Source organism: Selaginella moellendorffii, unplaced genomic scaffold (assembly GCF_000143415.4).
Source record: "Selaginella moellendorffii unplaced genomic scaffold, v1.0 SELMOscaffold_34, whole genome shotgun sequence".
NCBI classification, from domain to species: Eukaryota; Viridiplantae; Streptophyta; class Lycopodiopsida; order Selaginellales; family Selaginellaceae; genus Selaginella; species Selaginella moellendorffii.
In genome coordinates this window covers 824,924-847,839 of record NW_003314295.1, presented here as the reverse complement: position 1 = coordinate 847,839, position 22,916 = coordinate 824,924, and the positions used below count along the sequence as shown (strand labels likewise).

Sequence of the window (22,916 nt, the reverse complement as noted above, 5' to 3'; positions counted from 1 at the left end):
AAAGGGCTACTCCTTTTCCTTTCCACAGTCTGGGACTTTGGGACACCATTTCGGAACACCGTGGCCCTACGCAGGCCTCATGGGTACTCTCCCCGCCTTTCGCCTTTAGGTGCTCTAGCCATGGGCTTAGAGCGAGGTTTCGTTGAGCCACGACAAGTATCCAAGTAGGTAGTGCCACCCACACTTGGACTGGAAGCATCGGCCAGTTGATCTCCCGGGGGAACTAGAGCCGGCTCTTGAACACTTCACCAAGCTATCCCACTTGTCGGTCCGTGTTCACTCTAGTCTTGGACTTCCCAATGGGCAGCTCATCACCCAACACTGGGTCCGGCCTTCCTGGGCCAAACTGGCTCCACTGTAGTCCTCCCCCTCACTATACTTTTGGAGCTCATCAAACCCCCTAGGGTCTGGGAGACGAACGCTTTGGGCTTTCACCCTCTCAGACTCGAGCTCAGACTTGGACTCAGACTCGGACTCAGACTCGGACTCGGATTCAGACTCGGACTCGGACTCGGTCTCGGTCCCGATCTCGGTCTCGGTCTCGGTCTTGGTCCCGGTCTCGGTCCCAGTCTCGGTCTCAACTTCGGACTCCATCTCGGGTCCATCTCGGACTCCATCTCGGACTCCATCTTAGACTTCATCTCGGACTCCATCTCGGACTCCATCTCGGGTCCATCTCGGACTCCATCTCGGATCTATCTTGGACTCCATCTCGGACTCCATCTCGGGTCCATCTCAGACTCCATCTCGGGTCCATCTCAGACTCCGTCTCGGACTCCACTTCGGACTCCACTTTAGACCCTAACTCGGGTCCATCTCAGACACTTCCACGTGTCATGTGTTGGTCCTTTTGGGTCCCTTTTTGGAGCCTCGCTTATTGCTCACTTCGTGCTCATTCCTTGAGCATTTCATTGGGAGTTCCACTCCCACTCTCGACCTTTTCAAATTGGAGTTTTTAGTCCAAATGTGTTATGCTCGTTTGGCTTTAGCTTCGGCCACTACCACATGGCACCCTTTCATCTCCACTTTGGGGCCTAGGGATTTTGTGTCTCACATTGACCTAGTTAGAAAAACTCATTCGTTGACTTGCACTTGTTAATGTTAAGAACTCCTGCGATATTGAGACTAATCCCTCAATATTCGCTAAATGATAGCTTACCATGTCTACCAAACACCTTCGCTATCATGCCTTTTGTGTTAGTCTCATTTCGGTTCCAAATGCTATTTATAGAAAGTGTCTAGATTTGCTCATTTGGCATATCTATAGAATGTAAACATTGGCCTGAACACAATAGTGTATGTCCTATGTCCAAATTCTCATTCTAAGGACATTCCATATTTAATAAGTTTCAAAGTTGTCCCAAAGACTAACTCATGGTAATAAGAGAGGCTTGGAGTGAAAGCCCAAGGCGTATGTCTTTAAGGGAGGGGAGGGGGTTGTGGGGGGTTCTAAATGTATAATAGAGATAGTGGTTGGAATGCATGTCTGACCACTTAAGATATTAGTTTGGCTCCCGCTGGGCTATGTCACTTTTTGTTCTGCGTCCAACTTGGGTCTAAGCCCAAGCTCCATATTGCTCTAGTCAGTGGGGTACCACCTCCTCGCGTTAGGCCACCGGTATGCCAAAATTATGCCAGACTCCATCTAACACCATTTTGCGTGCAAGTGTTGGATACAGGAAGCTAGTGCTCGTAGGATTGTACTAGACTCTCGTTTGTAGTGCAACGGGCTTGGAGTTCGACTTCAAATTCACGTGCGTTACAATAATCCTTTTCTCCACTTGTCAAATAGCTCATAATGTTTTATGAACTTTCTCTTCAATGATTTATGATTGTTCATCAAGAATTGTGATACTTATTGTGTGACTATTAAAATCAATGGTTCATCTGGAGCTATATTCTCACACAAGAACATTCGTTGTACTATATTTGGGTCTATGATTGTTGTTCACTATAAATCTAAAAGTGATATTTGATTGTTTGTTATAAATTATTTTTTGATTGCCACTTTTGTTTTGTTGAAATGAATGCACTCTTATTGATGTTGTTGCACAAATAATATTCAATGCATCCTCCTTTTTGTGCTTGTCATAGTTTTTAGGAGTTTTTTTATGTTTGCTTAACAACTCTCAAAATCCTAGGCTTGTCTCTATAACTTTTCTATTAAGGAATGTTTAATATTGTAGCACATGTGATCATGGGATGAAATTTGGATATACTGTCACTGTGAATTCTTGGAACTTTAGGGGATAAATGGGGATAAAATAGCCACTAAGGGCTATCTCATTAAGCAATTATCCTTTTTCTAGTTGGTTTAAAAAGTGTGCTTTATGTGGTATCAAAGTAAATGGCACAAGTTTGATTCCTATTGATTAGTGGCAACTTAAAATATAATATATACTTGAACAAGGTATATTTCTACCTCTAAATTTGAAATCTATACTTCTACCCCTTAATTTGAAATCATATGTATTAGGCATCCATGCTTACAAAAGTATCCACCCTAGGATGACTAATTGCCTTATATGAAATAACTAGTCTACACAAAGGAAAATTCAATGTGGAAATAGAGGCTCAATAGGGTGCACTACAAATATGTTGTGATTTGCATGAAAGCCTCACATAAATCATTACAACAAGTATATAAAGATGTTTTTGCTTTGAATTTTTTGCTCGCCAACCAACTTGCATGTTTCATCTCAAAATAATTTGTGTTTGAGATGAATGCCAATTCAATATCTGATTTACTCTACAACACATTTATAACTGAATATTAACATACAAAATTTTGTACCAAGTGAATGAAATTCCCCCATCTTGCAATATGTGAATGCCACCAACCAATCTAGGAAGAAAATATTCTTTATTTTTCATGTCAACCTTCCCCTCCCACCATTTTAAAATCTTGTTAAAGTATTTTGTGATCTCATTTTTTATGGTCACTAACCTTTAGTTTTTACATAATTCAATATGTGATGATTGATATTCAATTAAAATATATTTTTAATGTGAATTTGGAGACTTTGTTTAAAGTGAAAAACATAAAAGTACTCCTTTTCAAAGCATGGTTCACCTTTGAAGTAAATTTTATAAATTGCATTTCAATTTTCACTGAAGTAAATATTGATATATTTCTAGTTTTTTGCTAATAAATATTATTAAGTATTGTCAGAATAATTTTTGCAATGTACTATTTTCTTGTTTGAACTCACAAGTGACAATAATGAGAACTTTCTTAATCTTGTAAAAATTATTCAATATCTAATATTTCATATTCATGTTAAACAATTTACTTGTGATTGTACACATGTGCTCTAATAGTTGCCCATTTAATAGTTCTATGCACAAAATTGAAATATACTCAAGAGTGTTATAATTTTTGTCTAAATTGTGTATGTAATATAAAGTCCACTCCACTTCCTAGTTTTTAACATCTAGTGCTAAAGCTTATTCAACTCCTAATAAAGATTACCATTCTTTGATAATAACATTATACTAAATCCTGAAACATTACGAGCGAATGAATCCAACGGCATGGGCACTCCGAAGTTCACACCAAGCAAGGCACCACGCATTGGAGATGTTTTTTCATTAACATTGTTATATTGAAACATTATTAGTTAACTGGATCATGTAGTTGAACTAAAAAAAAAAGTTCAAAAAGTTAAATTTCACATGTTAAGCCAAATACTAAATGCTTCTAAATTCATCTTTATAAAGACATAATTGTTACTGAATTTTTATATACCCCTAGTAATATATGGTTAAAGGCAAAATATTTAAATAATAATAAAGTTGGATACTTACCTTCTTGTCATGGTCAAGCTCTTAGATAAATTTCTATAACACCTCAGACTCATTGAATAATTTTTTTGAAGTGTTTCCTTGAGCAATGTATTTTGAATATTTTTTGGGCCTTGCATTGTGCCCTGATTATTTTCATTTGTTCAATGTTCTTTTGGCTTGAGCAAACTGGCACCCAGATGCTGGTGGCTCCGGTCACTCGAAATCCAAGCTTATGGGGCTTTCCATCGGCTAGAACAGGAGCAAACGCGTCCAAGATGACGTCGTAGCCAGGAGAGTTCAAGGCACCGATGGATCCAACAGACTCCCAGTAGGATGCATTGATCCCAGCGCTGTAGATCACCGGGCTCGGCCAGATCGCGTCCACCACAGCACCGTCGAGAATGACCACCAACTCTCGCATCTCCGGGGAGCTTCCCTTCTTGTACCAAAACTCGTCGTCACCATGCGAGGAAACGAAGACCTGCAAGCGAGCACTGACGACGGTCGGAGGGTCACCATGGCGGAGGATTCCTGATCGTTTTGGAATACGAACCAAAGCCCGGTGGAGTTGGAGGGTGGTGGATGGATCGGGAGAACAGCGAGGGGCGGGAACAAACCGGCCGATGTTCCTGCCAGGGGTGAGAAGAATCGGCGACTTCCGCGAGCTTGATCGATAATTTCGGCTGTGGATTCCTTGAACAAGTAGAAGTTGGCTGTGACGCTAATTCTGTAGGAAGATTTCGTCGATGGCAGTGACGAGTTCGTGGAGGAGGAGGCGGTGACATCCAAGAAGATGAGCGAGAGATTTGAGCTGGATAGAAAGAGAGATTCGAAACTGGTGGCGTCCCTTTGGATCGTCCAGTTTGTCCCCTCCGGTGTCGGGAGAGGGGTGCTCGCGTGGAGGATCTGAGCGCCACCCAGCCACACTCCACCGATTTTTTGCTCCTTGGACGATCCCTTGCAAAAACCGGTGAGCTCGAGGACGATCTTGGTCCAAGCGCTCCCGCATTGGGTGGAAGGCGCGTAGCTAGTCTGGATGGAAACGTTCTTCGTGTGAGAAACCATGATGAGAAACTCACCTCGATCAGCGGAGAAGCTCCCGAGAACTCGGCATTGACGAGGGGGTGAGCGCATTTGACAGCGTCCTTTGGGATGTCGATCGGCTGGACAATATCGCTCACCACCGATCCGTCGATCATCACTCCTGCCAAGATCACACACAGCGCAAGCGCAGCCACGAGAAACTCCATTGGGTGCTCAAATCTGCCTCTCTCGATCGCCAGCCCACCTTTTAAACATGGTCATTTGGCAAAGAGGTCGCCACTATGAGCAAATTGACTATTTCGTTTAGAGTTTTTCGTTCGATGATAGGATCAATGCGAGGTATGGATGTCGTGTGGGGTGATGTTTTCTCATTTTCATTGGCGTTTGTCCTTCTCTGCGGGCATTTATAATAATTCTTCTGACGTTGCTTCGTGAGAAAACATTGAGAAGAATGGTTTACGAGGAGGAGGCGAGTATGGATGTCTCTCGAAACTTGCGAGAATTTGTTTTTAAGCTTATGAACACTTGGGCTGAGGTTAGATCTGCTTTGCTTTGTGAGAAAACATTGAAAAGCTTCAGGAGGTACCGGAGGAGGCGATCTTGGAGCTGACGCAAATGGGGAGATGAAGCCTGTGTCCCCGATCGCCATCCAGGAGGAGCTCCCCAAAACTGGGAGCCGAGGAGGTGACCAGAGCCTTGAGAGTGAGCGTCAACTTGACCAATTGTCCACCGCGCACGGAGAAACTCGATGGTTTTACCGTCACTGAGACCCCGGCGGGGACGACCAATGTAGCATTGTAAGCCTCGTCCCTCTCGCTCACGCTTGTCGCGATTCTCACCACAGATCTGGCGCCATTGAGGCTCGCGATACTCACGTATGGAGTGTTAAGGTCCGAGGCAAAGCTGGAAGAAATGCTGGCGGCAGCGGTGGTGTTTGAGGAGGACGAAGAGGGTGACGATGGCGATGACAAGCAAGACGATCCAGTCGCGGCTGACACTGTCGAGTTGCTGAGAGCCGGAATGGAGCACAAGAACTGGATGTAGTCTTGGAATCCTGGCAGCAAAAACACCTTAGTCGAGACGAACGCGATCGAATAGAAAAACTCACCGGCATCGAAGATCAAGCCAGGATCAATCGCCGCTGCGGGATTCACAAAACCGGCTCCAAAGTCGAATGGGGTGGCCGGGCCGAGAATGGAGTCGACATTGCTCGAGGGGTGCTGTGCGAGTAGTGGCTGGCCATTGGAGTCGAGAGTGAGAGCGGTGGTGGACATGGCCGACGCGATCCCGGCGGGGCTGAGCGACGGGAAGCGCTGCTTGACGAGCGCCGCGATGCCGGCGATGTGGGGCGTGGCCATGCTCGTCCCGGAGATGAGCGCAAACTCCTGGCCTTCGAACTCCCGCTCGTCGCTCCCGATCGAGGACCACGCCGCCCAGATGAGGTTCCCGGGAGCCAGGATGTTGGGCTTGAGCACATCAGCCACGTCCAGGTTGTTGCTATTCACGTCCGGGCCCCGGGACGAGTACGTCGCCACCTTTGGTGCCGAGAAGCTGAAAAGAGCTTCGCGGCCTCCTGCTATGGTGGCCATGGCAGCGGAACTCGAGAGCCTGCCTGACTCGTCTCTTCTCGTGGATGTGTTGTAGTAGTGGAGCAGCACCTGGCGGCAAATGCAGTGAGATAGTTAAGATCCAAGAAAGGTGGCAGATGAACTTTACCGCGGAGTCTTTGGAGCTGGGGATGATGATCGCCGGGAAGCCGATCGGGGACGGCGGGAAGCTGTGGCCGTCGAGGTCGGGCGTGGCCAGAAACACGAGCCCGGACGCTCTGAGCTCCTGCGCGGCCGCAACCGCGTCGGCCAGCGTCGACACCCCGAACAGATACCGCAGGCTGTAGCTGCACACGAGAATCCTGCCGCTGACGAGCGACCTGTTGTAGTTCCCGGCGTCCTGGCACTCGTCGACAACGATCCTGGACACATTCCCATTGGTGGCATCTGCTGCGGTGATAAGGCTGAAGCTGCCATTTGTCCCGGCTGCAAACAACACCCAGAAAGCCTCACATTACATCAGCTGGCAAGCATGGCACGTCAACGGAGCAGCTGGCGGGCACAAAAAAGTTGGCGGAGGGGCAAGATAACGACGAGGAAAGTCACAGAAGGCAGTACACTTGCGTGTATCTTACATGCGAGGCCGGTTCCCGTGATGGTGATGTTGCTCCCGAGGGTGATGGCGTTTGGGTAGGTCCTGTCGTGGGTGGCCGCCGCTACGGAGAATATCCAGGGGCTGAAGGACAGGCTGGTCCGGGGATACGGTCCCCCGTTTCCAACAGCCTGGGTCACAAACACGCCCGCCTTGACGGCCGACAGCAGCGCCAGGTCGAAGGTGCTCATGAATGTCAAGTTCCGGCGTGGGAGCCCGTTGGGCCCGACTGAAAGGCTCAGCACGTCCACTCCATCGGCAACAGCCTGATCGATCACACAAAGCAATGTGACGAGAAATGGAGGAAAACGAACGAGGCAGGAGAACGACCAAAGTTGAAGGAAACAAAGAAACCGAAGGAAAACTCGTGAGCTTGCAAGTTGCTATAGCGAGCGAGCTTACTTGATCGATGGCGGCGACCACGTCTGCGAAGAAGCCTCCAATGTATCGGTAGAGCGCCTTGTACACCGCGATTCTGTATGAAAGCCCGGGATGTTTAAGTCGTTCTTTCTTCGCTCGACTTACTTTGCCGCGGGTGCCATGCCACTGGAGCTCCCAAAGTTGAAGCCATTGACGACAACCGAGACGCCGCTATTCCCAGCAGCAGTAGCAGCAGTGTGGCTGATGAAGAGAAGAAAGAGTGCGATGATCAAGTGATATGTGATCATAGAGCACAAACTTACGTTCCATGTCCATCTCCATCCAGGGGCGACGCGTAGTGAACGCTGGCGTTGAACTCCCCGGAAGCAATCGCGGCCTGCGCAAAGTGCCGGGCTCCAACAATCTTCCCTGAGCAGGAGCCTTGCGGGAATTCGTCCGCAACTTCGCATTTCCCAGTGTACTTTCCCGGACTACTGGAAGATGAGTTCGTGGAAGACGAAGAGGATTTGAAGCTCTGGTGGGAGGGGTCAATGCCGGTGTCGACGATTCCAATCACCACTCCCTGCCCAGCATTCGCGACGCCTCCCAGCTTTGGCCAGCACTTCCCGGGCAGTCCCATGTACTCCGGGGTATGAGTGGTCATCGTCTGGACTCGCTCGTCTCGCTCGACGTGGACAACGTCGTCCATTCTCTCCAGCCGCGCTGCCTTTGATCAGGAGAGAGTTTTACCGCCTTCGATCGCTGGGATGACATGAGTTTCTTACCTGTGTTTCAGTCAGCTCCACCGCGAATCCATTGATCAAGTGGTGATAGCTGTAGAGCTTCCGGTAGCTCTTCTCACCTGGAAAGGCCTTGGCGAGAAGCTCGTCATGCCGCGCGACGAGCAGCGAGGCGTAATTCTTGTCCTCGTCACTGCAAAAACAAAAGCTCTGTGATGCATCCGCAAGGAAAACCAATCTTAGCAACCAAAGCTTTCTTATTCACGTTCCATCGAGAAAGATTGTTTCGATCGCTATACCTGAGAGCATTGTTGATTCTTTGCTCGCTCGATGTCGCAGGAAATCCAGGAATGCCTCCTTGATAATGAACGACCGGCCTCCCTCTCACAACCACCAGGTAAACCTTCCTCTCGTTACTCTCGTTACGCTCGTACTCGTGCTTTAAATGCTCTCGTTCTAGAATGCCGATGGCTGGAGGGACAAGAGTAACGAGAAAGAGTAGCGGCAGCAGCAGCTCTCGAGGAGCTCCCATGATATCAGCAAAAAGAGAGGAAAAAGAGATGGATCAAATCGTGAGACTAGAGCACGAGCAAATTCCCGCGATTTAAACTTCCTACGGAGGCATCGTATGTGACAATCGCCATAGTTTTATGGTGGTGCTGGTTCCACTGAGGCAGAAAAAATGGAAAGGAAAGCTCCACTATGACTAGCACCGGGAAGAGCATTGAATGAGAGAAGAGGAATATATATACAGGAATGGATAGATGGATGGAGCAATCGCGAGCGATCGGAGTCGAGACCGGTGTACACTGATCTTAATGAATATATGAGAGAGAGAGAGAGAGAGAGAGATCTTCTCACTCCCTATCGCTGTCCTCCTTTCTCGTCTGACTGTGCGCGCGGGTCTATTAATCCAACAACAACAAGAACAGGGGAAGGAGTGACACACGCACAGCTTTTGAGGGGATTGTCGCTTTTGGTTCGGACAAATCGATTCCAGGAGCAAAAGGCTTTCGGCCAATTTGATTAGATCGATCCATTATCTCGGAAATGGAGGGAGAGGAACATGGAATCATCTTGGCATTTCGCCTTTCAAAATCTGATCTATCGCAGAGAGAATAAAAAGAAAGAAATCTTGACTGAGAAGCCAGAGCTTTTCTTTCAGACCCGTGCTTGGCCGGTCCTGCCCAAACTCTGCCATGACAAAGAAACACCAGCCATAGCCAACAGAGAGAGAATAGGATATGGATATCAAAGAAAATCAAAGAAAAGAGCGAGAGAGAGAGAGAAAGTAAACTATAAGATTGAAAGGAATGTCGGCTGAAAACAATTCCCATTTGATCATTCACTATAGAGGAGAGATCTTTGTTCTATCTCCTAGGATTTCGAATCACGAATTATTCGTGGCCCTTTGGGCTGTGGAAAAGATCACGCAAAACAAAGACGCGCGCTCGAATCCATCGCTCGTACCAATGCAGAGAAGAAAAACCACCATGTAGAAAAAAGAGAGGAGCGCTCATTCCAATTGGTACCACCCAGATTTGTCAAAGAGCACGATGTCCGAGAACCCTAAACAGGGGACTCTGTTTTTAGGGCTTACTTGGCAAGGCCATGTCCCAGCCGTCCGATGCCCAGTCGTCTTCCAGCGCGTGCTTGCGAGAGGCGGCGATGGAATGAGTATAACCAAACACTCCCGGACACATACCATCATCTCACTCTCTGGAAGAAAAATCCTTACAAGATCTACAGCCAAGGAGAGAAAAAAAAATACCACTTTGATTTCGATCCTTGGGAGGCAAGAAGAAAAAATTAGTTTTCCTCCTCCCAAGTGTACATGGTAAACTTTGCATTCTTTCGCCTTGGAACGAACTCTTGAAAGGAAACTTGGAAACTTCTCTTAGAACTCGAACGGCTTGTAGCGCCTGGACGAGCTGATGATTCCCTGTACCGACCCCACGGCCGCGGACAGCGAGACGAGGAAGCATACAAAGCTCAAGCTCTGGAGCGCCATAGCCTTGCACGACCACCTCCGCACGCCCGACTGCTTCGAGTACATCTCCACCGGGAAGTAGACGGTGAGCGGCCAGAAGGTGATGGCTCCAACCAGGCCGATGACGGCGTTGAAAAACGGGAACACAAGCGAGACAATGGTCGTGAAGAGCACGAACAAGGTCCGCCAGAACAGCTTGAAGATGGTGAACCTGAAAACTCCAATCCTCGGGGTGAGCACCGTTACGGAGTATTCCCTGTTTACGAGGCTCGACTTTGGCCACTTCTGGGAGGCGTACCATTCCCCCAGCGCGAACACTGGTTGAGCATATACCTGTCAAGTCGGGAGAGCGTGTTAGAAAAAGGAATTTGTTCTCCAGCTTTGAAAGCCAGGAAAGCTGAAGTTAACGTTACCTGATAGCCGCCGACGAGATGGATGATGATGCAGATGTTCGCAAAGTCGACAAGCCAGAACAACTTGCTGTGCGCGAATCCGGTCAAGAGATTTCCCGGAGCATCGTTTCCAAAAGCTGCGTAGCCGACGCAGCCGACAGCCATGTAGAATATGGTGGTGACGAGAACACCGATTGACGTAGCTCTCTTCATGCTTACGTTCTCGGATGGGGGCGACTTGAGTGTATCCTGTCAGACAATCAATCAAACCCACTTGAGTTCGAAAGGAAAAAAATGCTCTGACTGAACACAAATACTTGAATCTCGATAAGGATGGATGAGAACGAGTAAGCAAAAGCAATATTCCCAAGCGCCTGGAGTATACCCCAGACTTTATCAGCTGAGCTGACAGAGTGCGGTCCAGGTCCAATGCCAATCCCAAATGCGGTACCTTGAGTTCCATCTGAATCACGAAAACATGAGTAAAGAATCAGCGCAAACGTGCTTCGCTCTACTTACGTACTGCTTGACCAGCGCTGAGACCCAGCCCGACAAACGAATACGAAAAAGACATGATCGACGCGACGATGGAAAGCCACCAAATCTGGTGTATGTCTGGTATCTGCGAGAAGAGGAGCTGAGCAGCTCCGAAAACGAGCAAGTACCTCCCGTCATGGATGTTGCACGATGATGGATTGCTTAGGTGCCGGTTATGGCGTAAACAGTGACCTTTGCTAATCGCCACCATGCTCTTCCCAGAAGTTATGGTGTATCCAATAGTAGCACCGATGAGATTGCCATACTGGGCGAGACCGCAAAACCATTCTTGCCTGCCACCTAGAAGCACAACCAAGAGAAGAAAAAAAGTTACTTGGGAACAAAAGAACTATAGAACTTCAAGCTCACCCAAGATGTTCTTGACGGCATCAATGTAGGTAGTGTTCCTTTTCCCAAAGGCCGGGTCTGGGCTCCTGTAGCAATCCGCGAGGAGCAAAGACGCATAGAAGGTCACGATGGAAAAAATAAATAGAATAGCTGGGCCGGGAACCCATCCAAACTGGGCGATGCTCCATGCAAGGGACAACACTCCGGATCCAATCACGGCAGTAATTACATGAGCGGAGGCAGTGCAAACGTTCCCTGCGCAGAAAGCCCAGATCTTTAGACCTCGCCATGCAAAGCCCAAAGAAAAAAAAATGGAAGTTATGCGAAAACTAAAGGAAAAACCCTTTCTTGCTCGCTCGATCCCCATACCTGTGCGCTCCACTTGTTTCTCGCTGCCTCCGGCGCCGCCATGGAATCGCATGTCGATGCTGGCCTCGGCGCCATTCGGGAGAGAAGAATCCAGCCCCGCGGTCATGTTGCTGCTGCTAGAATCCACTGTGCCGCGGAATGGGAACTACTTTCGATCGATCGCTGGCCTAGTTCCCTCAGAATAGCGCGCTCGCGGCGGAATCTAGCTCCCCTCCCATTCTTTCTCCTCCCTAAAATAAGCGGCAGCCCTAAAATCACACACTTTCTTGGAGTTTGAAAGATATATGGGAGGGAATGATGAAAGCCCGGCGTAACCGCCACGTGTCATCACACAACTGGTGACGAGTACACGCCCCGCATGACGTGGCGCGATCGAGGCCGTTAAAGACCCATGCATAACTGTCACGCCTTTCCCTTTCCATGTCATGAGGACGCGAAAGCCTTTTGTTTCCATCCGACGGTTGGGCTCTTGCCAGCTAGGAAAATAGAATGCCCCGTCAGCACGGCTTGACTTGACTAGAATGGACTCGAGTCCATTATCGCCACTTGCAAAGATTATTCCACCCTTACATTGTTGCGACGTTTTTTACTAGAATAAAAGGAAGTGAAAATAGTTTATAAGGAATCCCACTATCATAGAAAAGGTGGAAACGTGATCGAAAACCATAGAGATGGGGCGGATTCCATTAGACCAGTCCCAAGAAACGTGTAACATAGGTAACAACAGAGTGAATCTTGGTAACGTGTAATCTTGGTGGGATCACACTTCCGGATCGGAAGACCGGAATGTTTTTATCGAGATCTCTCATTCGATGATCATGCAACGCGGAAAAGGTACCTGGAAGAATGTCAGCTTTGATTCTTCTCAATCTAGACCTCTAAGTTCGTCGAAGAAGCTCCGCCCAAAACTCACACGCTAAAATCATATGAAAATTTTGCTTTTTTTTTCGAGGTTGCAAAAGATCTTGGAAGAGCTTCGTCAATCACTAGATTCAGTTCATGAGCAAATCGTGCCCGACGGAAGAATCGATTGGATGATCAAGCCGAGATAAAGTCAAGCAAGGTCTGCTCCACGCCAAGACGTGCTGCGGCGGTGGATTTGCGCGAACGACCTTTACGACTGGTCTAAAAGTTGCGAGTGCTCCCGAAGAGAACCAATCAATCAATCACCAATGGATCGATCCACTGGGATGAAAACGCCATGGTTCTAAGATCGAGGCGAAGTTTACACTACCTGCTTCTTCCTTTTCTAGATCTTTTCCCTTTGGGCAGCTTTGTTTGAAGGAATCTACGCAGCCGACGACGGAAGAGCACGGTCGAAAACTTTTTCTGTGAGTAAAAAATTCCATTGATCCGCTTGTCCAAGATGCCCTGGGACACAAACACCACGGAGAGAATGACAAGTTTCACGAGAGAGAGAGACAGAGGCACAGAGAGAGAGAGAGAGAGAGAGAGAAACTGATCCTCTCTCTCTTTTGTCAAGCAAGGAGCTGGAAATTTGGCATCTGGCACTGTACGGTCACACAGTGTCGAGGGAGAACACTAAAGAACACACCTTCTTTTCTAAAAAGAATGTGGATTTCCCCGACTATTGACTTGATTGACAAGAGATTTTGTGTCCAGAAGCTTCAGATGGATCGGTCCTTGTTGGCCATGGTTTAGGTTATTTCTTTGCCAACTTTAAGAGTTTTTTGGAGCTCGGAGCTATGATTCAAGCCACCATGCCCGAAAAGATTGGAGGTCACGGTTCGTTTGCGGTTGCCTTTGGGAACACTTGAAATTCGAAGTGCTCATTTGTCTCCTATTCTTCCACGATGATTCTCGAAACCATCTAAGCAAAGATAATCAGAGCTACCACCCAAAAAGACGAGTCCACTTGGGACGGTGGTGGAATTTCCCCTCGTTTGTTTTCAAGCAAAACTATAACTCTCTCTCTCTCTCTCTCTCTCTTCCACACACTCTCCAGCGGTGCTCCCAAAAGCTGGGAGCCAGATTCGCAACACCTATGTAAATATTCGCGAACTTGCGAATATGAGATTTGCATTCTAGAGCTTTTGAGTTGATTCTCTTCTCTCTCTAGGACGATACTTTTTTATGCCTGCCACGGGTTGACGACGTGTCGAGCCCTATTCTTGTCACAGAATGCTAGTCTTGTGCCACATTGTTACAAAGAGTCAAGGAATTCTTCCGTAAGATAACCTAGAGCGTCTCCAACGGGCACGCGAATATTTTAGCGAATCTGGCAGATGCCTCGTTCAATGCGACGGGGGGGCATTATTGAGGGCCCCAAAATTAGGGGCGGCCGATGAATTAAATGTGATCAAATCAAACGCCACCCATGAGTGCCCAGTCGCGGCATTTTGGGAGGCTCGCTCTTTGAAAATCCGCCCGCCAATCAGGCGCCCGCCGTACGCAGCTGCTACCGTACATGACCGACACCATCCTGCCGTACGCTTTCGTACTCTTCTTCCTCCCCTCTGATGGGTTTTTCTTTGTTTCCAAGAGGCTTCCCGAGTGAATGGATTTGGACGGATGGATTCCATCGCGTCTTATTAGCAACAGTGGCGAAGCTTTCCTTTCTCTTAGCGTGCTTGATTGATCTCACCTGGGCGTATCCTAGTATAAAAACCCATTGCCCGCCCAGGCCGGAGATAGCAAAGAAGGGAGAGAACTTATTAGAGAAAGAAGAGGAGAGAATCGCCATCGCATTGTCTCGAGTCTTGGTCGAAAGATCTTTGCAGCACAGCACGCGGAAAGTGTGTGGAACTGGATGATCGATTTGGGCTTTTCATGTGATTCCATCGCTTGCTTGCTTGCTTGCTTGCTTCCTCACCCATTCCCTGTGTCTTTCGCGAGGAGGCCCAAGAACCCATCGCCTCCTCTCTTTACTCCTACCAATCTCGCATTGATACTGCTGCTTCTATCCTTGCGTGATCCCGCGTGAATCCAGCTAAAGCCTTTTTGGAAAAGATCTGCCTCGCATAGATTTCCTTGTCTCTTCTCCACCGCCCAAGAACGATCGAGTCGAGAGCCCCCAAGAAAACCAAGAAAACAAGGAAAGAAACGAGCAATGGCTGTTGGAATGTTTCCTCCTTCGGACGATGAGAGAATCTCCTACGCTGAGAATGGTCACAAGCTCGGATCTTTGGAGCTCCAGCAGCAGCAGAAAAACGTCGACGACGATGGACGTCCATGCCGCACAGGTGGAGAATCCATCCTCCCTGTTCTTCTTGCTCCTCTTTCCTGCTGTTCTTCTCTTTCCTGTCAATCCCTTCCATCACTTCCGTTGTCGGCGATCAATCCCCTCCTCTTTTTGTTTCTTCCTCGCTGAAAAGAAAAGTTCTTCGTTCTCGGCGACTCATGAAGATCTTTCGTTTGTTTCCTTGTGTCTTCTTCCAGGAACTGTGTGGACAGCCTCGGCCCATGTCGTGACCGCCGTCATCGGCAGCGGAGTTTTGTCCCTGGCGTGGAGCATGGCCCAAATTGGCTGGATCGCTGGCCCCGTTGTGCTGCTCATCTTCGCCGCCATCACCTTCTTCACGTCGCTGCTGCTCACGGATTGCTACCGCTCTCCGGACCCCGTCACCGGCAAGCGAAACTACAGATACAAGGACGCCGTCAAAGCCAACCTCGGTGAGATTCTACTCGAAGACCGTACCTCGTTCATGCTCCCCGACTTAAATGCCTGTTGTTGTGTTGGCTCCTCCAGGTGAGATCCAGCTCTGGTGCTGCGCGCTTGTCCAGTACAGCAACTTGATGGGAACGGCCATCGGTTACACCATCACTGCCTCGATAAGTATGGTGTAAGTTTCCGAAACTCCTCCACCAAAATTGTTTGTTGTTTCGTTCTTCTCGCAAAGTTGGCTGACTCTTGCTGTTGCTCCCAGGGCCATCAATCGATCCGACTGCTTCCACGCCAAGGGCCACAATGGCGTCTGCAACACCTCCAACAATCTCTACATGGCTCTGTTTGGAGTGGTTCAGCTGATGCTGTCACAGATCCCAAACTTCCACAAGCTCTGGTGGCTGTCCATCGTCGCGGCCGTTATGTCGTTTTCGTACTCCGGGATCGGCCTGGGACTCGGCATCAGCAAGATCATCGGTGCGTGGTTCGGTCCTCCTTCTTGCTCTGTTTTTCATAGCCTTCCTTGTTTTCTCTTTTGTCTTCGCCCCGTTCTGGTCGATGAATCTTCTAACGTCGTCGTCGTCGTCGTTGCCTCTTGGAATCGCAGAGAATGGCCATCTCTTGGGATCAGCAACCGGCCTCCCCATTGGTTTGACTCTCGGCAGTGTAACACCCGCCAGGAAAGTCTGGAGAGTCTTCCAGGCCCTTGGCAACATCGCGTTTGCATATTCTTTCTCCACCGTTCTCATCGAAATCCAGGTACCGCCAACTTCAAACCATCGCAAAAGTAAATGTTCGAGAGCTCATTCCTTGTGGCCTTTGTTTGAAAACTCCCAGGACACCATCAAGTCGCCACCAGCCGAGAACAAAACGATGAAGAAGGCAACGCTGATTGGGATCATCACCACCACCACCTTCTACTTGTCGGTCGGATGCTTCGGCTACGGTGCCTTTGGAAATGATGCTCCGGGCAATCTTCTCACCGGCTTCGGCTTCTACGACCCTTACTGGCTCGTCGACTTTGCAAATGCCTGCATCGTTGTCCATCTCGTCGGAGCTTATCAGGTAGGCTTTTGATCGATCGTTTGGCTGTCTTAACGGCGTATGTCGCGCCGAAACGTTACAGGTCTTCAGTCAGCCACTGTTTGAGTTTGTGGAGTCGACTGCTGCGAACAAGTGGCCAAAATCAGGCTGCATCCACACTGAGCACGCCATCCGAATCCCGTTCGTGGGAACCTGGCGAGTTAACGTCTTCCGGCTCCTGTGGAGAACCATGTACGTCATCTTCACCACCATTGCTGCAATGCTGCTTCCCTTCTTCAACGACATCGTCGGTTTGATCGGTGCTGCTGGATTCTGGCCGCTCACTGTCTACTTCCCCATCGAGATGTTCATCAAGCAAAAGCGGATCGAGAGCTGGTCCTGGTCCTGGGTTGCTTTGAAGACCATCAGTGCAGCCTGCCTGATGATATCCATCGCTGCCGGGATCGGCTCCATCGAAGGTATTCTCCATAGCCTCAAAAAGTACACGCCGTTCAAGACCACGTACGATTGATTGGAAGCGCGAACTGATTGAAGCTGATCGATACTGTATCATACTCTCGCACAGCAGTCTTTAGCAAGAACTGCAGAAGCACACGAAAGAAAAAGTCACAAAGAATTTTGAAGCTCTGGAAGAAATGTCCTAGCTACATGGTGTGTTTATGTAATATCAAATGCTCGCAATTTACCTCAAAAGTCTCCCTGGAAAGTTTTAGCCCGGTTGAAAAATCCCGAAAAGCCTGAGAAGAAAAACAAAAGCTCGAGGCACAGCTAATTTTAAAAAAGAGTTGCCTACCTTTGAAGGACTAGGACCACCGGTTACGAACATGCGCCTCACTTCTCAGGAATCTTTGGCAACAGTGACGAGCATTTTCGGTCCTTCCATACACGGCACTGTTTTGGAACAGGAACACGGGACCACCACCACCATTGATCCACCATTTGATATTCAACTTCGGCGAAGTAGCATTGACAAAGGGAACTGCACCAGTAGCATCATTCAGCAAACGTCTGCCTGCATCCACAAGCAGACCACAAAACAGTGTTAATGCAAGCAAGGTGAGAATGAGCACTTAGACATTTTTCAATTGGAGAAAACGTACCTGAAGGTTGACACCTGACTGATCCATTATTGAAATGATCTGACCCTGTTCAGTTCTGAAATTCAGAACCTGACGCGATCGACAAAAGAACACACCCATTGCTTAAGTTAGTAGTCAACCAAGGCAAGATAAAACATACGTACCGTGTAAGGAATCGAGCCACTTGCAAGTAACCTGGAACTCAAGCATTACCTACCATGGCCTTGTTCCAACAAGTATGATTATTCATTTGCAAATGCGAAAACAAATCCCACTAAAACTCTAGTCTGTCACATGATTGAATAACCTGGACCACCAGCACCTTCGGGCGTTGTCCATTTTATGTTTTGTGGTGGATCCTTTATGTCACAGGCCTGACGTGTCAAAAGTAAGAAAAAGCACGATACCTACTATGAAACTAACGTCTCCCATACCTTACAGTGCAGGCAGTTCTGGGCATTTATCTGAAGTGTGAGCTTCTCATTCTCATCAGGAATGTACCTACAAACGCCACGGGTAACTTTTCTGATAACTCATGAAACTTGCGCTTACTCGTAGACTCGCGCTGGACAATAGCGCGATTCCAGTCCTGCATAGTCTATCAAATTCACTTTCTCCGGGATCGAGGGGTCCCGGAGAAGAAGGTGCGAAGGCTGATCGTGTTCATGATTTGTGTTACTTCTAGAAGATGAGCCAAACAGTCAGAACACAGCTCCTGAAGTTGAAAAATAGGTGGACTGCACCTGTATAGTGATGTCAGAAGATCAAAAGAGATCACACCGTCCGGCTTGGGATAGTCTATAGGCTTGTGCTTCTTGCTAACCTGGACAACAGATGCATAACACTAGAAACACTTGATAACACAGCTAAATACCTCAGTGGATAAATGATCGGGTCTTCCATGCTTCAAAGTATATGGAAGTTTGCCTTTGGAAATGTAACTGCAAATTCGAAGAATGAGAACTGTGGAAGCAAATCGAAAAAGCTTACTGCTCAAAAGCTGAAACTGCTAGACCTGGGAGCAAACCATAATGGAAAGCCTGTTACAAACTTAGGATTAGATTGGTTGTAAGTGAAAAGAATGAGGACAAACCGGTCTTATGTTACGTGCCGCGTTTAACTCATCCCATATCCATGAGTTTTGTAGACGCTCCCAATAACTATCCAGCTTTGCAGGTTCACTACCTTTTGCTAGTTGTTCGAAAGCTGTCTCTGCAGCTAGCAATCCTACAGAGAGAAACTTGAAAATGCCAGTTTAGTGACACGAATGTACCTGATTTCATAGCCGTATGGGCGCCCTTTATTTTTGGAACATTGACGAATCCCGCTGAACAGCCAATGAGTGCTCCACCCGGAAACACAGTTTTTGGAATGGACTATGAAAAAACGATGAACGCCATGGGCTTGTCAAGAATTTTAATGTACCTGAAAGCCACCTTCATTTAGTGTTCGGGCTCCATATTGCACAACTTTGCCACCTTCAAGCATCGGCCTTATGGACGGGTGCTGTTTAAATCTCTATAAATTCTAAGATCAGATTTTGCAGAAGTAGATACTGAACATATTTCTCACCTGATATTCTTCGTAGGGCGAAAGATATGGATTTTGATAGTCCAACGCAACAACCAGGCCCACTGCAACCTGCCTTGATTCTCTAAGCTTAGTTAAAGCACGTAAGAACTTGAACTTACTTGCCGATTTGCCATATGATACAGAAACGAGCCCCCGTACGTCTTTGTGTTGAGAGGCCAGCCAACTGTATGAAGGACAAAACCAGGACGATGTTTTGATTCCTCGACCTCCCAAACCTGCTTGTAAGCGTAAAACTTTGCAGTGGAGCTTATCATATACCTCCTTAATCCCAAGAGCGTACGTTTGATGCTGGGCACCTGATTGCTTCCTAAGTTGGTACTTGCGAATAACTTCCTGTCACATGAATTACTTCGAGTGCCTTAACACTAATCTACAAATACCTCAGATAGATAGCCTCTGCAACCTTCAGCCAGGAGGGTAAGACGTCCTACACAAATAACAAAAAAGAACGTAAGGGGAAGTCCATTTTACGATGATTTTGTGCACCTCTCAACTCCATTCCTTTCTGGAAGGTTGACTTCTTACTGCCGTTCTTCGCAATTCCCATATCGTTAGTCGCAATTCCCACAACTCTGTTGTCGTCGTACAAAACCTGTCAAAGACACAGTAGAAAGTAAGTACACTTGAGAACGAACGAATAATCTCTCTGAAGCGCCTCACCTCACTAGCAGAAAAGCCCGGGTATATTTCCACTCCAAGCTCCTCGGCTTTGGTCCCTAGCCAGCGAACGAGCTGACTTAAGCTGAACAAAAACGATTGCCTCGTAAGAATTATAGACATGTCTCTCTCACCTGATCACGTAATTCCCATGGTTTCTGAATGGAGATGGAAGCGGTATTGCATGCTTACTTGAGAGGAGCCAAAACTTATCTTCCGAGACTGGAATTTCCACGGGAGCCTAGACAAGCGTGACAGTCTTACAAAAGTTTAGAACACAAGCTTACTCCTTGTTTCTTCCAGTCCGGAAAGAGCTCACTCAAGCTGCGAGGCTCAAAGACATTTCCCGAGAGAATGTGAGATCCTGAAAAACCAACGCTGCGGTCACTCCTCAAAGAAAAGCAAGGAGAAAACAATGACAAGAGAATAGATATGTTACCCACTTCAGCTCCTTTCTCCACGACGCACACGGACAGCTCCCTCTTCTCGCGATCGCAGAGCTGCTTGAGCCGGATCGCCGCTGCCAGGCCGGCAGGACCAGCTCCAACGATCACGACGTCGTAATCCATGCTCTCCCTCTCCTGGAATCCATCCGAGCAAAACCTCCTGGCGCGCCATTCGAGCCGGGCTCCAGCGCCTGAAATTGACCGGGCAGCGAGCGCTTTGCTCCCCCGCCTGAGAAGAACCCTAGCCATGGAGGGAATGAAATTCATTCCGTGGCTTTGGACATTCTCTTTTACAAAAGAAGAAAAGAGATAAAGATTTAGCTTCGGTGCTGACATGTCAGAGGATCCGTGGCGCAATGGTAGCGCGTCTGACTCCAGATCAGAAGGTTGCGTGTTCGAGTCACGCCGGGTTCATCTCACTTTTTATGGCAACTTTTAAGCCCTAAAAATCTGTGAAGTTGCTAAAAAGTTGGAATTCACCATGTGTTGGTTTCATGGTGTAGTTGGTTATCACGTCAGTCTAACACACTGAAGGTCTCCAGTTCGAACCTGGATGAAGCCATTAATTTTTGCGTGATTTTTGGGTTTATCCACAAGCAATTGAAAAGCTTGGAAAGAATTTTGGGGTTTAGCTTCAAATCTTCGGCCACCAATCCAGCACAAGCAATTGAAAAGCTTGGATATTCCATGTGAGCGACAGACAATCTTTCCTCGATCTCGGCACATTGGCCTTGAAAAATTTCACCATAGATTTATATAAACTATGGAGTTCCTAAGCTTGAATCAACAACAAGGATGGCATTGCCACTCCAATTGAAGCTGCTTGTCACAATCATCGCCTTGTCAAGTACTTCGTCGATCCAAGCACTCCGAAGTGCTGATTACCGTGACGCTCTCTCCAAATCCATCCTCTTCTACGAGGGGATGCGATCGGGCAAGCTGCCATCCAAGCAAAGAGCCAAATGGAGAGGAGATTCGGCACTCAACGATGGACAAGCACAAAATGTATGCGTTTCTAAGATCCTGCTCGTTTTGTAACAAGCTCTACTTGATCTCTTTGGTTGTTCTCTTCAAGGTGGTTCTCCGAGGAGGCTACATCGACTCTGGAGACAACGTAAAGTTTGGATTCCCCATGGCATTCACGATCACCATGCTTTCATGGAGCGTGATAGAATCCGGCAAGCAGCTCAAGCGAGCGGGGGAGCTCCAAAACGCCCGCGACGCTATCCGCTGGGGGACGGACTATCTCCTCAAGGCCTACAAGCCCCCAAACACGCTCTGGGTCCAAGTGGGCGATCCCTACTCCGATCACCAGTGCTGGGAGAGGCCCGAGGACATGGACACGCCCCGGAACGCCTACAAGATCGATCAATCCGCGCCCGGATCCGACGTCGCGGCGGAGACAGCCGCAGCGCTCGCCGCCGCCTCGATCGTCTTCCAGTACGCGAAGCCGGAGTACTCGCGCCAATTGCTCAACGCGTCCAAACAGGCAAGAACCCTAAAAAGCAGAGCCCCTGCTTTCGCGCTAAGTTTAAAATTTTAAAATTCGGGACCCTTTTAGGTATTTGATTTCGCGGACAAGTTCCGGGGGAGCTATAGCGATGCTCTGGGCGGAGTTGTGAGCCCTTTCTATACGAGTTACTCGGGATATAGAGACGAGCTCTTGTGGGGCGCTGCTTGGCTCTACCGTGCCACCGGCGATGGGAAGTATTTGCAGTACATTGGCCTGCACCAAAACGAGCTGGGAGGCCCTTGGACATCCTACAATACTCTCAGCTGGGACAACAAGTATGCTGGTGTGGATGTCCTCTTGGCAAAGGTTGCTAAAAACCCTACAATCTTCTTCTATCTTCACTGGAAAATGCTGATGCTGATCTTATCATAAAGGTGTTTTTGGGAGGAAACCAGAACTGGCTTGCGGCTTACAAGGACCGTGCTGATGATTTCGTGTGCTCGGCCATGCCTGGACGAGCCAGGCTCACACCAGGTCCATCAAAATCAAAACTATCTACAATGGCAATTTGATGAGAATCGTATGTATCATAACAGGGGGGCTATTCTACCAAGGCACAAACAATCTCCAATACGCTACGAGCAACGCATTTCTGCTCATCACATATGCAGGATACCTGAGCAGCACTAAACAAAGTGTCAGGTGTGGAGGAGGTAGCAATTTCAAGCCAAATGAGCTGATCACTTTTGCGAAAAGACAGGTATAGTGTGTCTCTCAAAATTTTCCATGCTATGCAGGTTTATTTATATCATTATTATCGTTGCTATCATTCACACACAGATAGATTACATCCTAGGCAACAATCCGCGGAAAATGTCCTACATGGTTGGGTTCGGGGCAAAGTTCCCCCAGCACGTCCACCACCGCGGTTCATCGCTCCCCTCGATACACACACAGCCGCAACGCATCTCGTGCAAAGATGGATTCAACTGGCTGCACACTCCAAATCCCAATCCAAACTTGCTCATTGGCGCTGTAGTCGGAGGCCCTGATCAAAATGATAACTACGCAGACAATCGCGATGATTATTCGCAGTCCGAGCCTTCAACTTACATAAATGCTGGTCTTGTGGGTGCATTAGCCTACTTCACTTGAAAATAAAATTCATTGAAATGGCTAACACATAAATTAATATCCAAATCAAATCAAAATCAAAACCAATTGTTTTTCTAAATTAATGTATCTTGAGGATAT

At 47.9% G+C, this 22,916-nt stretch overlaps 6 protein-coding genes and 2 non-coding genes across 11 annotated transcripts; 4 read left to right on the top strand and 4 right to left on the bottom strand.

Annotated features, from left to right (window-relative positions):
* Positions 1–3,490: 3,490 nt before the first annotated feature.
* On the bottom strand, positions 3,491–5,091 carry LOC9639188 (peptide-N4-(N-acetyl-beta-glucosaminyl)asparagine amidase A). Its single transcript, XM_024682266.1, has 4 exons — positions 5,075–5,091; positions 4,404–4,990; positions 3,974–4,317; positions 3,491–3,502 (listed from the first exon to the last, which is right to left on the bottom strand). Exons 1-4 carry the CDS (start codon positions 5,089–5,091, stop codon positions 3,491–3,493), a joined length of 960 nt encoding a protein of 319 aa, XP_024538034.1.
* A 215-nt stretch (positions 5,092–5,306) lies between these two features.
* Positions 5,307–8,941, bottom strand: LOC9639187 (subtilisin-like protease SBT2.1). Its single transcript, XM_024682420.1, has 9 exons — positions 8,429–8,941; positions 8,175–8,322; positions 7,713–8,116; positions 7,555–7,650; positions 7,432–7,504; positions 7,013–7,295; positions 6,547–6,863; positions 5,939–6,488; positions 5,307–5,884 (listed from the first exon to the last, which is right to left on the bottom strand). The coding sequence occupies exons 1-9, from the start codon at positions 8,659–8,661 to the stop codon at positions 5,406–5,408; spliced, it is 2,583 nt and encodes an 860-aa protein (XP_024538188.1). The 5' UTR covers positions 8,662–8,941; the 3' UTR covers positions 5,307–5,405.
* Positions 8,942–9,887: 946 nt separating this feature from the next.
* LOC9655759 (amino acid permease 1) lies at positions 9,888–11,972 on the bottom strand. Its single transcript, XM_002977316.2, has 6 exons — positions 11,766–11,972; positions 11,418–11,651; positions 11,031–11,348; positions 10,829–10,974; positions 10,533–10,760; positions 9,888–10,452 (listed from the first exon to the last, which is right to left on the bottom strand). The coding sequence occupies exons 1-6, from the start codon at positions 11,869–11,871 to the stop codon at positions 10,027–10,029; spliced, it is 1,458 nt and encodes a 485-aa protein (XP_002977362.1). The 5' UTR covers positions 11,872–11,972; the 3' UTR covers positions 9,888–10,026.
* A 2,333-nt stretch (positions 11,973–14,305) lies between these two features.
* LOC9639186 (amino acid permease 4) lies at positions 14,306–17,127 on the top strand. Of its 2 annotated transcripts, XM_002977486.2 has the most exons (7): positions 14,309–14,968; positions 15,165–15,398; positions 15,475–15,568; positions 15,653–15,867; positions 15,998–16,149; positions 16,228–16,455; positions 16,517–17,127. In XM_002977486.2, exons 1-7 carry the CDS (start codon positions 14,836–14,838, stop codon positions 16,943–16,945), a joined length of 1,485 nt encoding a protein of 494 aa, XP_002977532.1. In that variant the 5' UTR covers positions 14,309–14,835; the 3' UTR covers positions 16,946–17,127. The 2 variants fall into 2 exon arrangements, with proteins under 2 accessions (XP_024538191.1, XP_002977532.1); XM_024682423.1 differs by having other exon boundaries at positions 14,306–14,968; positions 15,998–16,455.
* A 595-nt stretch (positions 17,128–17,722) lies between these two features.
* On the bottom strand, positions 17,723–20,475 carry LOC9655758 (electron transfer flavoprotein-ubiquinone oxidoreductase, mitochondrial). 3 transcript variants are annotated; one of them, XM_002977315.2, is made up of 18 exons: positions 20,203–20,475; positions 20,051–20,127; positions 19,898–20,004; positions 19,767–19,848; positions 19,593–19,698; positions 19,487–19,533; positions 19,365–19,439; positions 19,205–19,321; positions 19,086–19,154; positions 18,939–19,031; positions 18,787–18,889; positions 18,607–18,740; positions 18,504–18,553; positions 18,388–18,454; positions 18,257–18,336; positions 18,066–18,194; positions 17,948–18,014; positions 17,723–17,887 (listed from the first exon to the last, which is right to left on the bottom strand). In XM_002977315.2, exons 1-18 carry the CDS (start codon positions 20,456–20,458, stop codon positions 17,804–17,806), a joined length of 1,743 nt encoding a protein of 580 aa, XP_002977361.2. In that variant the 5' UTR covers positions 20,459–20,475; the 3' UTR covers positions 17,723–17,803. The 3 variants fall into 3 exon arrangements, with proteins under 3 accessions (XP_002977361.2, XP_024538189.1, XP_024538190.1); XM_024682421.1 differs by having other exon boundaries at positions 19,086–19,158; positions 19,365–19,435; XM_024682422.1 differs by having other exon boundaries at positions 17,738–17,887; positions 18,066–18,191.
* A 76-nt stretch (positions 20,476–20,551) lies between these two features.
* On the top strand, positions 20,552–20,623 carry TRNAW-CCA. Its single transcript has one exon. It is a non-coding gene; the product is annotated as a tRNA-Trp (tRNA).
* Positions 20,624–20,697: 74 nt separating this feature from the next.
* TRNAV-AAC lies at positions 20,698–20,771 on the top strand. The gene has a single exon. It is a non-coding gene; the product is annotated as a tRNA-Val (tRNA).
* Positions 20,772–20,993: 222 nt separating this feature from the next.
* On the top strand, positions 20,994–22,887 carry LOC9655757 (endoglucanase 17). The gene is made up of 6 exons (XM_024682433.1): positions 20,994–21,214; positions 21,285–21,698; positions 21,771–22,028; positions 22,097–22,196; positions 22,259–22,422; positions 22,503–22,887. Exons 1-6 carry the CDS (start codon positions 21,005–21,007, stop codon positions 22,815–22,817), a joined length of 1,461 nt encoding a protein of 486 aa, XP_024538201.1. The 5' UTR covers positions 20,994–21,004; the 3' UTR covers positions 22,818–22,887.
* Positions 22,888–22,916: the final 29 nt, after the last annotated feature.